General features: G+C 35.3%; 1 protein-coding gene across 1 annotated transcript; it reads left to right on the top strand.

Moving 5' to 3' along the window:
* The first annotated feature begins 8,784 nt into the window (after positions 1-8,784).
* Positions 8,785-11,176, top strand: LOC124639155. The gene is made up of 3 exons (XM_047176392.1): positions 8,785-9,311; positions 9,954-10,178; positions 10,601-11,176. The coding sequence occupies exons 1-3, from the start codon at positions 9,195-9,197 to the stop codon at positions 11,174-11,176; spliced, it is 918 nt and encodes a 305-aa protein (XP_047032348.1). The 5' UTR covers positions 8,785-9,194.
* Positions 11,177-12,016: the final 840 nt, after the last annotated feature.

Below are 12,016 nucleotides of genomic sequence, written 5' to 3' on the forward strand. Positions count from 1 at the left end.
AGCGACTTTTAACTTGTGCTCATGGCCAAGACAGTATTATTGTAATGTGAACAAAACTATTGATATAGTCACAAAATATTGATTTATTATTACAAATAAAGTAGAACAGGACTTGGCTTCTATGCGATCTCAAAACTTTTTACGGTGGAGGAATTGCGTAGAGGATTGGCTTTTTTTTACATTTAATGTTTTTGGTGGGATCTAATTTATTTTTTGTAGGTCTCTTTCTTCTCTAAGTATAGGTATAACAAATTAAATTAACTGACATGCAACTAACTCAATATATAACAAACTAAATATGTACACCTAAAGTAGCACGTAAACAATATTTTTTTTTACCTAACAAAATTCGAAATTGTCGAATTTTTTAATCGAATATCTTTTAGAATAAAAGAGATTTATTTCAGAGGTAGATGACGCTATCACATGAAATTATTTGATTTTTTTTTTTTTTTTTTTTTGGTATGGCATCTCGCAGTTCAGCCTAGGAGGCCGTGTACTGCTTAAACGGACTTTTCCCTGTGGATGCCTAGATTTTAAGGCCTCCAGCCAGGGGCGTAAAACAACTTATAAACTAAGCGACTGCGCTAAGGGTACCCCCTGTGGGGTCGGACCTCGGCTTAGGGCGTCGCTGGGGAGGCAGCAAAGGGACAGGCTGGATCATATGATCATTATTATTAAATGGGGAATTTAAAGCTACTGGCTCAGCTCGCGGGCTGGCTCGATGAGCAAGGGTCGGGAGGACAGAGATCGGGACGTCGCGGCGGACCTCGGCGGCGAGGTTGAAATTATTTGATTTTTTTAAGTACTACTTATACTAAGCTATGTAACGAAACCATAGCGCGATTTAGACCAGGACAACGCCATCTATCGAGCGAGCATGCAGTGTTTATCGCACTGCATTAATATGAAAGATTTTATCATTATTCATTTCATTTAAACCTAGCTTTTTTATTCATATGTTGTATATTTAATACATAATAACAATATACCACTACGTAACAATAAAACAAATAGTAACATTTTGTACATAAATAAATAACAAAGTTATCAATGCAGTCAAAATTCATACACAATGTTCTTGAAAAACCGCAAATATAAATTTGTTTCCTATTTTTTTATTAAGTTTTAAGGTTTTTATAATTTTCCCTTTATATGTAGCTAATAACCTATCTTGGTGCCAAATTTGAAGGTTCTAAGTTTGCTAGAAGTACCTTAGACTTTTGATGATCGGTCAGTGAGTCAGTGACAAAATGGTGTAACTTTGATCGCTCATAACTCGTAAACTATTTATTCAAATGTCTTGTAATCTTGAGACTGAGCTTGTTCTAATACTTACTCTTGGTCATCGAAAACCTAAACTCCTAGCTTTGTTCACATGGAAGATACAGGGGGCTGAAATAGCCGCGAAACGCTTCGAGAAAAGATGGTACGGCCGTGCCCGCTTTGCTCGAGTCTTGGCTGGGGCACTGCCGTGCCCTCAGATAATCTACATACTAATGTCAATCTGTGCTAATGCGTATAAATAAAACTATTTGCGATTGTATAATATCAGGCGTTTGATAAGTACTTTCGTCAATATTCACTCAAATGAAAATTATAATTGCATTTGCGATAGGCGCTAAATATTTTTTAGGTAGGAATATTTCTATGCTATAAGTATTTAGACAGGGTCAGAAAATACTAAAATAAAATTTAATTGACGTTGATTTTAAACAACGAGGCATTTAAAGATACAACGTACTAAACAGTCACGGAGGAAACACATTTTAAGGAATGAAGATCACTATACTTTTAAGGGAATAGCGATCGGGATATATCAAATCTGACAAATGTTGTTATTCTTCGTTATATCAAGTGAGCTGTAAGTAGATTTCATTATCTAACAAGCCGTAGTGCCAGAGTTTTCTCATATCAACCTGATGGCCTCTGACGTAAGGTATTGCAATGACTGCTACTGAGTACTATCCGGGGACTCTAACTTTACTTGCCCTCCCACCCTGACTATCACCAGCAACATAAGTACATCAAAAATATAAGACATTAAATGCCTACAACCTACAAAACTATTTCTTCCAAACGCAGGTATCGAACCTGGGACTCAAATCAACCGCGTTGTGCTACAAAAATGGGCTTACCAACAAACTAAATAAGGCTAGATTAAAAATAAAAAAATAACCGTATAAATAAGGAAAATAATAATTACTAGCTTCTGCCAGCGACTTCGTCCGCGTTAGAGTCGGACTTTGTGCAAAGAGAGGAAGAAATAATAAACACCAGCCCCTCCAATTATCTAAATCTATGCGTACTTACTGCTTCTTTAAGTAATAAAATGTAAACTATTAATAATTTGTAATTTGAAAGAATATTTAAACACAAAAATAACTAATAGATACCAATCTATTTTATAAAATAACAACAAAAGAAAGTTAAAAATAAATTATTTAAAACCTAAAAGTCGCGCAATAAGGTTGAACGCTCTGAACGTCTATTCGCATCAATCGCACCAACAGCCAAATATTGTATGAAGCTCGCGCAGCCACCGCGCCGCGAGTCGCGTCGAGCGCGGCGACCGTTGCACAAAAATGATCCTTATAGCGTGCGTGATTCAGTATTCACGCGCGGTGGCTTATTACCGTTTTTCATGTATAACTTTGGTGTTTCTTTACCGATTTAAATCATTCTTTTTTAAATTAATAGATAATACTGTTAACTATGTTTAATTAGTGTGAGTGAGAGTGTTATAAACGAAATAGTAGACAAATATAATCAGAAAGCTCCGAACTGCTAAGCTACCGAGAGTTTTACGTGTTATTGTGAGTCAACCATAAAAGATAGACATATGCTGCCATGGGATATTTTTTACATAATTTTATGAAAAATATTTCCGTCGTACATGGTTTCTGTGTAGCTGTAACCATTAAGGCTGCACACGCGACGGAAGCTTAAAAAATGGAGTAACTTCTCCCGTTTTCCCAACATTTACCTTCACTGCTCTGCTCCTATTGATCGTAGCGTGTTGGAAAGTATCCTATAACCTGCCCAGGAGTATGAAGAATATTTGTGCCAAGTTTCATTAAAATCCGTCCAGAAGTTTTTGTTTCCATAACGAACATACAGACAGACAGACAGACAGACAGACAGACAAAAATTTTACTGATTGCATTTTTGGCATCAGTATCGATCACTAATCACCCCCTAATAGTTATTTTGGAAATATATTCAATGTACAGAATTGACCTCTCTACAGATTTATTATAAGTATAGAAGATTAAATGTTTTTTTTTTTTTTTTTTTTTATAATCTAATATTTAAAAATATAAATGATATTTTGAAAGATAAATAAATGCACAAAAATAGGAAAATAATAAAATACATAGTGCGGTAGGTACTGTAAGTTTGTAAGTAACGTGAGGGATGTCACGTTCACTCGTCCGGCGGTCATCACATTAGGTATATAGGAATGTGAGTTGAGTGATATGAGTTGATAATACAATAAATAAATGTACTCTTAGTAAGAAATAGGGAGTGATAAACAGATTGATAAAGAAAGTAAGAAAATAGGTAAAACCGTTTAATCGATAAGATATATCTAGGCTGAAACTAATGCGGTTACGTCATTAATCTCTATAATTACTTGATTGAAATGTGAAATACAACCATCTGATAGACATTTTGGTGAAAACCTTATCGGCACTAAAATTTTGGCGGTAAGACCTCAAGTTTTTGAGAAAATTTAGAAAAACCATCGGAACAAAGGGATTAAGGCACGGTATGCATGATTGAACACGATTTGATATCAAGTCGGTGTTTATTACTCATTATCTTGTTTGATGTAAACCTACGTCTGAGTTGTAAAACATCTTGATAATATTTTAATTCTATCGATTTGCCACTTAATAATCCACTTTATTACGAATCAATAGAAGTCACAATATAAGAATAAGAACTTCACATAATAAGAAGCCCTAAGAAACCCAAAATACAAAAGTCAAAATACACCAAATGGTGCAACGTTTTTGAAAAAGCTTATCGCAACAAAAATCATTTCCCTACATCTAATAGTTTGGGAAATAAAGCTGAAAACGTGTGGGAACAAAACTGGGGATTAATTGATTGTGTGAGATAAATGATGTTGTAAAAATAATTTATAATGAGTAATCTTGATCCCTATCGTGTCCGTATCTACAGACGAATTGATGACTGATGATAAGTCGTTTAATTTAAATGATATACCTACTGAAAACAAATAAACACGTTTACCAATTAGGTAAAAATCTAAAGTAACTGGAATGTTAAAATACCTACACCAAAGGGTGCAATGTTTTTGGAAAAGCTTATCGCAAAAATATGCTATTGGCCTCATTTTATGGTTTAGGAAATAAAGCTAGAATTGTATGGGAACAAAACTGGGGATTATTTGATTGTGTCTAGATATTGTGACGTTGTAAAATTAATGTGTGACCATCTTGATAGAACTGTTGATAAGGTGTTACCTATTGAATACAAATCCCCACGCCTACTTATTAATATTATTACTAAGCCAAAAGAAACCCTTAGAAAACCATACTTTGAAATATACCAAACGGAGCGCAGTTTTCGTCAAAGCTTATCGCAAGAGAACGCATTGCACTGCATTTGATAGTTTAGCAAATATAGCTGAAAATGTGCGGGAACAGAACTAGGGATTATTTGATTTAAACTAGATAATGTGGCGATGTACATACAAAGCGATTAGTTGATAACATATTTGTGGGTCAAAGTTGTTTACCATTACGTCACTTATCTCTAGAAATAAGTACTCGACTGAAATTCAAAAATTATCTGATGACATTTTTTGAGAAAATCTTATCGCGAATACAATTTTGACTCTGAGACCTCAAGTTTTTGAGCAAATTTGGAAAATCCCTTGGAACAAGAGGATTAGCGATTTGCATGATTGAAAATGATTTGATATCAAGTCGGTGTTTATTATTTCTTATCTTGTTTGATGTACATGAATGCGTGATGATAAAATTAATTATATTTACTCATTTGGCACTATGTAATCAACTTTATTACCAAGGAATAAAGGTGACCAAACAGTTAATAGAAAGCATAGTATCAAATTTTCAATTTTCAAAATATACCAAACGGTGCAGCGTTTTAGACAGACCTTATCGGTAAAGAATGCATTTGTCCATATTTTGTGGGTTAAGAAATAAAGCTGAAAACATGTGGGAACAAAACTGGGGATTATCTGATTTCTAAGATAAATGATATTGAAAAAATAATTTATAATGAGTAATGTTGATCCTTATCACCTACAGACGGACTGTTGTGTGACGATAAGCTGATAGATTTCAATGATTTAGCTGCCGGATACAAATACTAACTATGCAAAATAAGAAAGAAAACTTAAACTTCAAAATACCTATACCAAAACATGCAACATTTTTGAAAAAGCTTATCGCAAAAATATGCGTTTGGCTACAAAAGATGGTTGAAGAAATAAAGCTAGAAATGTATGGGAACAAAACTGGGGACTATTTGATTGTGTCTAGATAACGTGACGTTGTAAAATTAATGTGTGATGACCAATCTTGATAGAACTGTTGATAAGGTGTTACCTATTGAATACAAATCCTCACGCCTACTTATTACTTTTATTATTACTAAGCCAAAAGAAACCCTTAGAAAACCATACTTTGAAATACACCAAACGGGGCGCAGTTTTCGTCAAAGCTTATCGCAAAAGAATGCATTGCACTGCATTTGATAGTTTAGCAAATATAGCTGAAAATGTGTGGGAACAGAACTAGGGATTATTTGATTTAGACTAGATAATGCGCATTGTACATACAAAGCGATTAGTTGATAACATATTTGTGGGTCAAAGTTGTTCACCATTACGTCACTTATCTCTAGCAATAAGTACTCGAAAAGTGAAATTCAAAAAGTATCCGATGTCATTTTTTGAGAAAATCTTATCGCGAATACAATTTTGACTCTGAGACCTCAAGTTTTTGAGCAAATTTGGAAAAACTCTCGGAACAAGAGGATTAGCGATTTGCATGATTGAAGTGATTTGATATCAAGTCGGTGTTTATTATTCCTTATCTTGTTAGATGTACATGAACACGTGATAATAATTAATTATAATAAGTACTTATTTATCACTGAGTACTCAACTTTATTCTGTGGGAATAAAGTTGACGAAATAATTAGAAGGAGACAGTAAAAAAATTTCATTTTTCAAAATATACCAAACGGCGCAGCGTTTTAGACAGAACTTATCGGTAAAGAATGCATTTGTCCATATTTGATGGGTTAAGAAATAGAGCTGAAAACGTGTGGGAACAAAACTGGGGATTATTTGATTTCTAAGATGATAATGTAAAAATAATTTATAATGAGTAATGTTGATCCTTATCACCTGCAGACGGACTGTTGTGTGACGATAAGCTGTTAGGTTTCAATGATTTACCTGCCGGATACAAATACAGACTAAGGCAATTGTGCAAAAAGGAAGAAAACTTCAAAATACCCATATCAAAGGGAGCAACATTTTTGGAAAAGCTTATCGTAAAAACATGTATTTGGATACATTTGGTGGTTTAGGAAATAAAGCTAGAATTGTATGGGAACAAAACTGGGGATTATTTGATTGTGTCTAGATATTGTGACGTTGTAAAATTAATGTGTGACCATCTTGACAGAACTGTTGATAAGGTGTTACCTATTGAATACAAATCCCCACGCCTACTTATTAATATTATTACTAAGCCAAAAGAAACCCTTAGAAAACCATACTTTGAAATATACCAAACGGAGCGCAGTTTTCGTCAAAGCTTATCGCAAGAGAACGCATTGCACTGCATTTGATAGTTTAGCAAATATAGCTGAAAATGTGCGGGAACAGAACTAGGGATTATTTGATTTAAACTAGATAATGTGGCGATGTACATACAAAGCGATTAGTTGATAACATATTTGTGGGTCAAAGTTGTTCACCATTACGTCACTTATCTCTAGCAATAAGTACTCGAAAAGTGAAATTCAAAAAGTATCCGATGTCATTTTTTGAGAAAATCTTATCGCGAATACAATTTTGACTCTGAGACCTCAAGTTTTTGAGCAAATTTGGAAAAACTCTCGGAACAAGAGGATTAGCGATTTGCATGATTGAAGTGATTTGATATCAAGTCGGTGTTTATTATTCCTTATCTTGTTAGATGTACATGAACACGTGATAATAATTAATTATAATAAGTACTTATTTATCACTGAGTACTCAACTTTATTCCCACAGAATAAAGTTGAGTACTCAGTGATATAATTAGAAGGAGACAGTAAAAAAATTTCATTTTTCAAAATATACCAAACGGCGCAGCGTTTTAGACAGAACTTATCGGTAAAGAATGCATTTGTCCATATTTGATGGGTTAAGAAATAGAGCTGAAAACGTGTGGGAACAAAACTGGGGATTATTTGATTTCTAAGATGATAATGTAAAAATAATTTATAATGAGTAATATTGATCCTTATCACCTACAGACGGACTGTTGTGTGACGATAAGCTGTTAGGTTTCAATGATTTACCTGCAGGATACAAAAACAAATTAAGGCAATTACGCAAAATAAGAAGGCAAACTTAAATTTCAAAATACCTAGGTATATCAAAGGGAGCAACATTTTTGGAAAAGCTTATCGCAAAAATATGCATTTGGCTACATTTGATGGTTTAGGAAATAAAGCTAGAATTGTATGGAGACAAAACTGGGGATTATTTGATTGTGTGATTATGTGTGACGTTGTAATATTAATGTATGATGACCAATCTTGATAGAACTATTGATAAGGTGTTACCGATTGAATACAAATCCCCACGCCTACTTATTACTAAGCCAAAAGAAACCCTTAGAAAACCATGCTTTAAAAAACACCAAACGGAGCCCAGTTTTCGTCAAAGCTTATCGCAAAAGAATGCATTGCACTTCATTTGATAGTTTAGCAAATATAGCTGAAAATGTGTGGGAACAGAACTAGGGATTATTTGATTTAGACTAGATAATGCGGCGATGTACATACAAACCGATTACTTGATAACATATTTGTGGGTCAAAGTTGTTCACCATTACGTCACTTATCTCTAGAAATAAGTACTCAAAAAGTGAAATTCAAAAAGTATCCGATGAAATTTTTTGAGAAAATCTTATCGCGAATTCAATTTTGACTCTGAGACCTCAAGTTTTTTAAAAAAATTGGAAAAACCCTCGGAACAAGAGGATTAGCGACTTGATGACTGAAAGTGATTTCATATCATTCCGATGTTTATTATAGCTTATCTTGTTTGATGTACATGAATAAGTGATGGTAATTAATTATATTTTGTCACTAAGTAATCAACTTTATTACAAAGGAATAAAAGTTATCAAGAACTAGAAGAAACATACTTACAAAATTTCAATTGTCAAAATATGCTAAACGGTACAACGTTTTTAGTAAAGCTTATCGGCCAAAAATGCATTTGTCAAAATTTTATGGTTTAGGAGATATATCCGTAAATGTATGGGAACAAAACTGGGGATTATTTGATTGTGTAAGATAATATATTATGATATCAAATTAAATGCAATTTAAATTTAATTAAATTAATTAAATTTAATGATCCCTATCAGTAGGTACAGACAGAGTCAATTGTTTACTGATGATTTATGATAAACTTCAATTTAATGGCTTTTGTACCTACTCGTTAGTTAGGCAGTTCCTACTCCTACTTGTTAAACAACAAAGAAAATGGAAAGGAGAAGGGGACTTCTGGGCCCAGCAGTTAACTACCTGAAATATGTATTAAAAAAACCGTTACATTTTTTTAAATAAAATCACAAAATATGGTACCAGGATTCTACCCAGGAAGAGAGAAAACTTAAATTAAGATAATAAGACTAAATAATCGATTAAATAATGCCTGAAATGCCTGAATTACTAGTAATCTACTGTATTTTTATTCCGGCAACACTTGTTGGTGGCATGCGTCTGTCACTGACTGACAGATGCACTCGTTTGTTTTCTTTCATTCTGAGTGCGCACATATTTTCCTGGTTTTACTATTTAAACCCACGACCTTGGCTTTTCGACGGATCTTGCTACTCTGAATTACCTGGCTCTCGATTTTGGACAACTGTTACGCCTATCGATTGGATATCGACGACATGGATCGCTGTATGAATTGTACGATTGCGCTTGGTCGCAGTAATTCTATTGGAAGAAAAGTCTTGGAGGATGAGGCGATTTTAACAGTTATTCGTCAGTGGCGTGCATCTCAGCCTGTAAGTTTTTACCCATTTTTTACATATTCAAATCGTGCTTTTAGCAAGCCATTTTAACTTCATATCTATCGGTTTATTGGACAGTATTATATTAGATCAATAGTCAATTAGTTAGCTTAAGGTCTCTGCACACAGCGGGCGCGGCGCGGCGGGACGGGACGGCGACGCGACGCTGAGCAGTTGTAATGGTCTATTCACACAGCGGGCGTGGCGCGGCGGGACGGGACGGCGACGCGACGCTGAGCAGTTGTAATGTACTAGAGCGACAGTTACCGGCGCGTCGCGCGGGGCGGCTCGGTGTGAAGTCGTCCATTGTATCTAGACTACTACTACTTCACACTGAGCCGTCCCGCTCGTCGCGACGGTAACTATCGCTCTGTGTGAAGTCGTCCATAGTATCTAGTACATTACAACTGCTCAGCGTCGCGTCGCCGTCCCGTCCCGCCGCGCCGCGCCCGCTGTGTGCCTTTAAATAGACATATATTTTAATCTGTGGAATGTGGAGTTTGATCATTTCTCTTATAAAAAAAGTGAAGGTCACCCTCGAGTCCCGATAAATCAATTTCGGTCTCGGTTGTGACATCGACATTATTGAACATGCACTAGGGGTTGAACAAGATTTAAATGGTTATGTTATTTCAGGTAACCAGTGAGAACGTTGTATGCCAAGCATGTTGGGACTTGGCCCAAGATGTGGTTCTTGGAAGACGTGCGATTGATGCACCAACCCAAGTTGGCCATTCAAGCGTATGTCTCCGCTGTGGTCGTTCACTCTTAGCCCGGCGGTTCAACCACCTTCTTCGTAATGATTCTGCTCGTGAATCTGCGATATATAATGTGATTAGAGAGTGGATTCTACCACAAACGGTAAGATAGTTTAGTATTATATTTTAAATTATTTAAACTATATCTATACTAATATTATAAAGTGAAAGAGTTTGTTTGGTGCGTTCAACGCACTAATCTCAGAATCTACTAGTCCGACTTTAAAAAATCTTGTCTGTTAGATAGCCTATTTATTGAGAATGGTTACATAACATTACGCTACATCCAATAGCAGCGGAGCAGTAAACAAAGATGCTAGTGAAACCGTGAGGTTCAGCTAGTTAAAATAATAAAACATTTATTTGTAAAGCTAACATGATTTAAAACTAGCACTAAATCATAAAAATAAAACACTTAACTGAAAGACAAGGGCACCCGACACAGGTTAGGTTAGGGTTATTTTTTTTTATTACTATCTGGACTACTGTATTATAGTATAATAGTGAATTTTTATTTTTTTGAAGGTGGACGAGGCAAGTCGTATATGCCATTCCTGTTGGATATTAGCAGACAGAGCTGCTGTTCATATGAGTACAGGTCCTTCGACTTCCTCACAAAGTAACCCACCGCCAGCCCAATCATCAGTTGGTGTTTCTGTTGGACAATTGGATGAAAATCATGACAACATTCTACACGAACCTGAGAATGTTTCCATTCAACCAGAACAAAACCAAGGTAATGATGATGTGCATGAACCCTCAGTGGAACTACATTCACCAAGTGCCCCAATTGTGGAACCAGTACAACAGCACCCTGAACCAACAATTGTATTGCCAGATTATATGCGGGCAGTTGAAACAGAGCGACGGTGCTTCATAGAAGGTTGCCAGAGAACTGAACGATATAGAGTTCCTCTAGCAACGAGAAAAATGTTGCTTAATGAGCATAAATATTATGTACCACAAAATAATCGACTTTGTGATATACATTTAGTAATTGAGGCATGGGACTTCCTTGATAGTTTAAGGAGTAATTATTTACAAACATTTACTGCAAGACATATCCAAGATATGTTTACACTAAAAGAAACCCCAAAATAAAGGTTTTTGAATTTTGAAAATATTGATAATATGGACGACCATGTTGTGCATACCTGGATCGGGTTTACTAAAGTTCAGTTCCGTCAATTATTTGATGAGGTTCCACAATTGATAGAAATTCGTAATAGTTCTTCAGTTTTAGCAGCCTATCTTATCAAATTAAGAAGTGGGGACTCAAATGAAAGATTAGCAACATTATTTAAAACATCTAAGAAAACTTTAGCCAAGTGGCTGTGTCAAGCCCGTGACATATTAACTGAACATTTTGTGCCTCGGCACTTAGGTTTAGAACACATCACTAGAGAACAAATAAAAGAAAGGAACTTAGCCATTCCTAGTGCTTTATTTGAAGGAGATTCTAGGCCCATCGCTATATTTGATGGAACTTACTGTTATATTGAAAAAAGCTCTAATTATTTATATCAAAAAAAAACATACAGTTTGCATAAATATAGGAACTTAACCAAACCTTTTTTAATGGTGTGCACAGATGGTTACATCATTGATGTTTTGGGCCCCTATCCAGCTACCACGTCAGACTCAGATATAATGAGACATGAATTTTTAAGTGGAAACCCACTCCAGGATTTTTTCCAAAATGGTGATGTATTTATACTGGATAGGGGTTTCCGAGATTCATTACCTTTGTTAAACCAATGTGGATATAGGACATACGTGCCTGCTACTTTGGCGCAGGGTGAAACACAGCTGTCAACACTTGACGCAAACAAATCGAGGGCAGTCACCATTTGCCGTTGGGTCGTTGAGATTGTGAACGGTAGGTTTAAAAGAGATTTCAAATTATTCAGGCAATGTTATTTTAATACAGCCTCAAGAAGT

This window comes from Helicoverpa zea, chromosome 18 (genome assembly GCF_022581195.2).
Source record: "Helicoverpa zea isolate HzStark_Cry1AcR chromosome 18, ilHelZeax1.1, whole genome shotgun sequence".
Classification (NCBI taxonomy): Eukaryota; Metazoa; Arthropoda; class Insecta; order Lepidoptera; family Noctuidae; genus Helicoverpa; species Helicoverpa zea.

Coding starts and splice junctions, on each gene's coding strand:
- LOC124639155 (XM_047176392.1), top strand. CDS start 9,195: ATGGATCGCTGTATGAATTGTACGATTGCGCTTGGTCGCAGTAATTCT. Junction 9,312..9,953: donor AGTGGCGTGCATCTCAGCCT/GTAAGTTTTTAC, acceptor ATGTTATTTCAG/GTAACCAGTGAGAACGTTGT. Junction 10,179..10,600: donor AGTGGATTCTACCACAAACG/GTAAGATAGTTT, acceptor ATTTTTTTGAAG/GTGGACGAGGCAAGTCGTAT.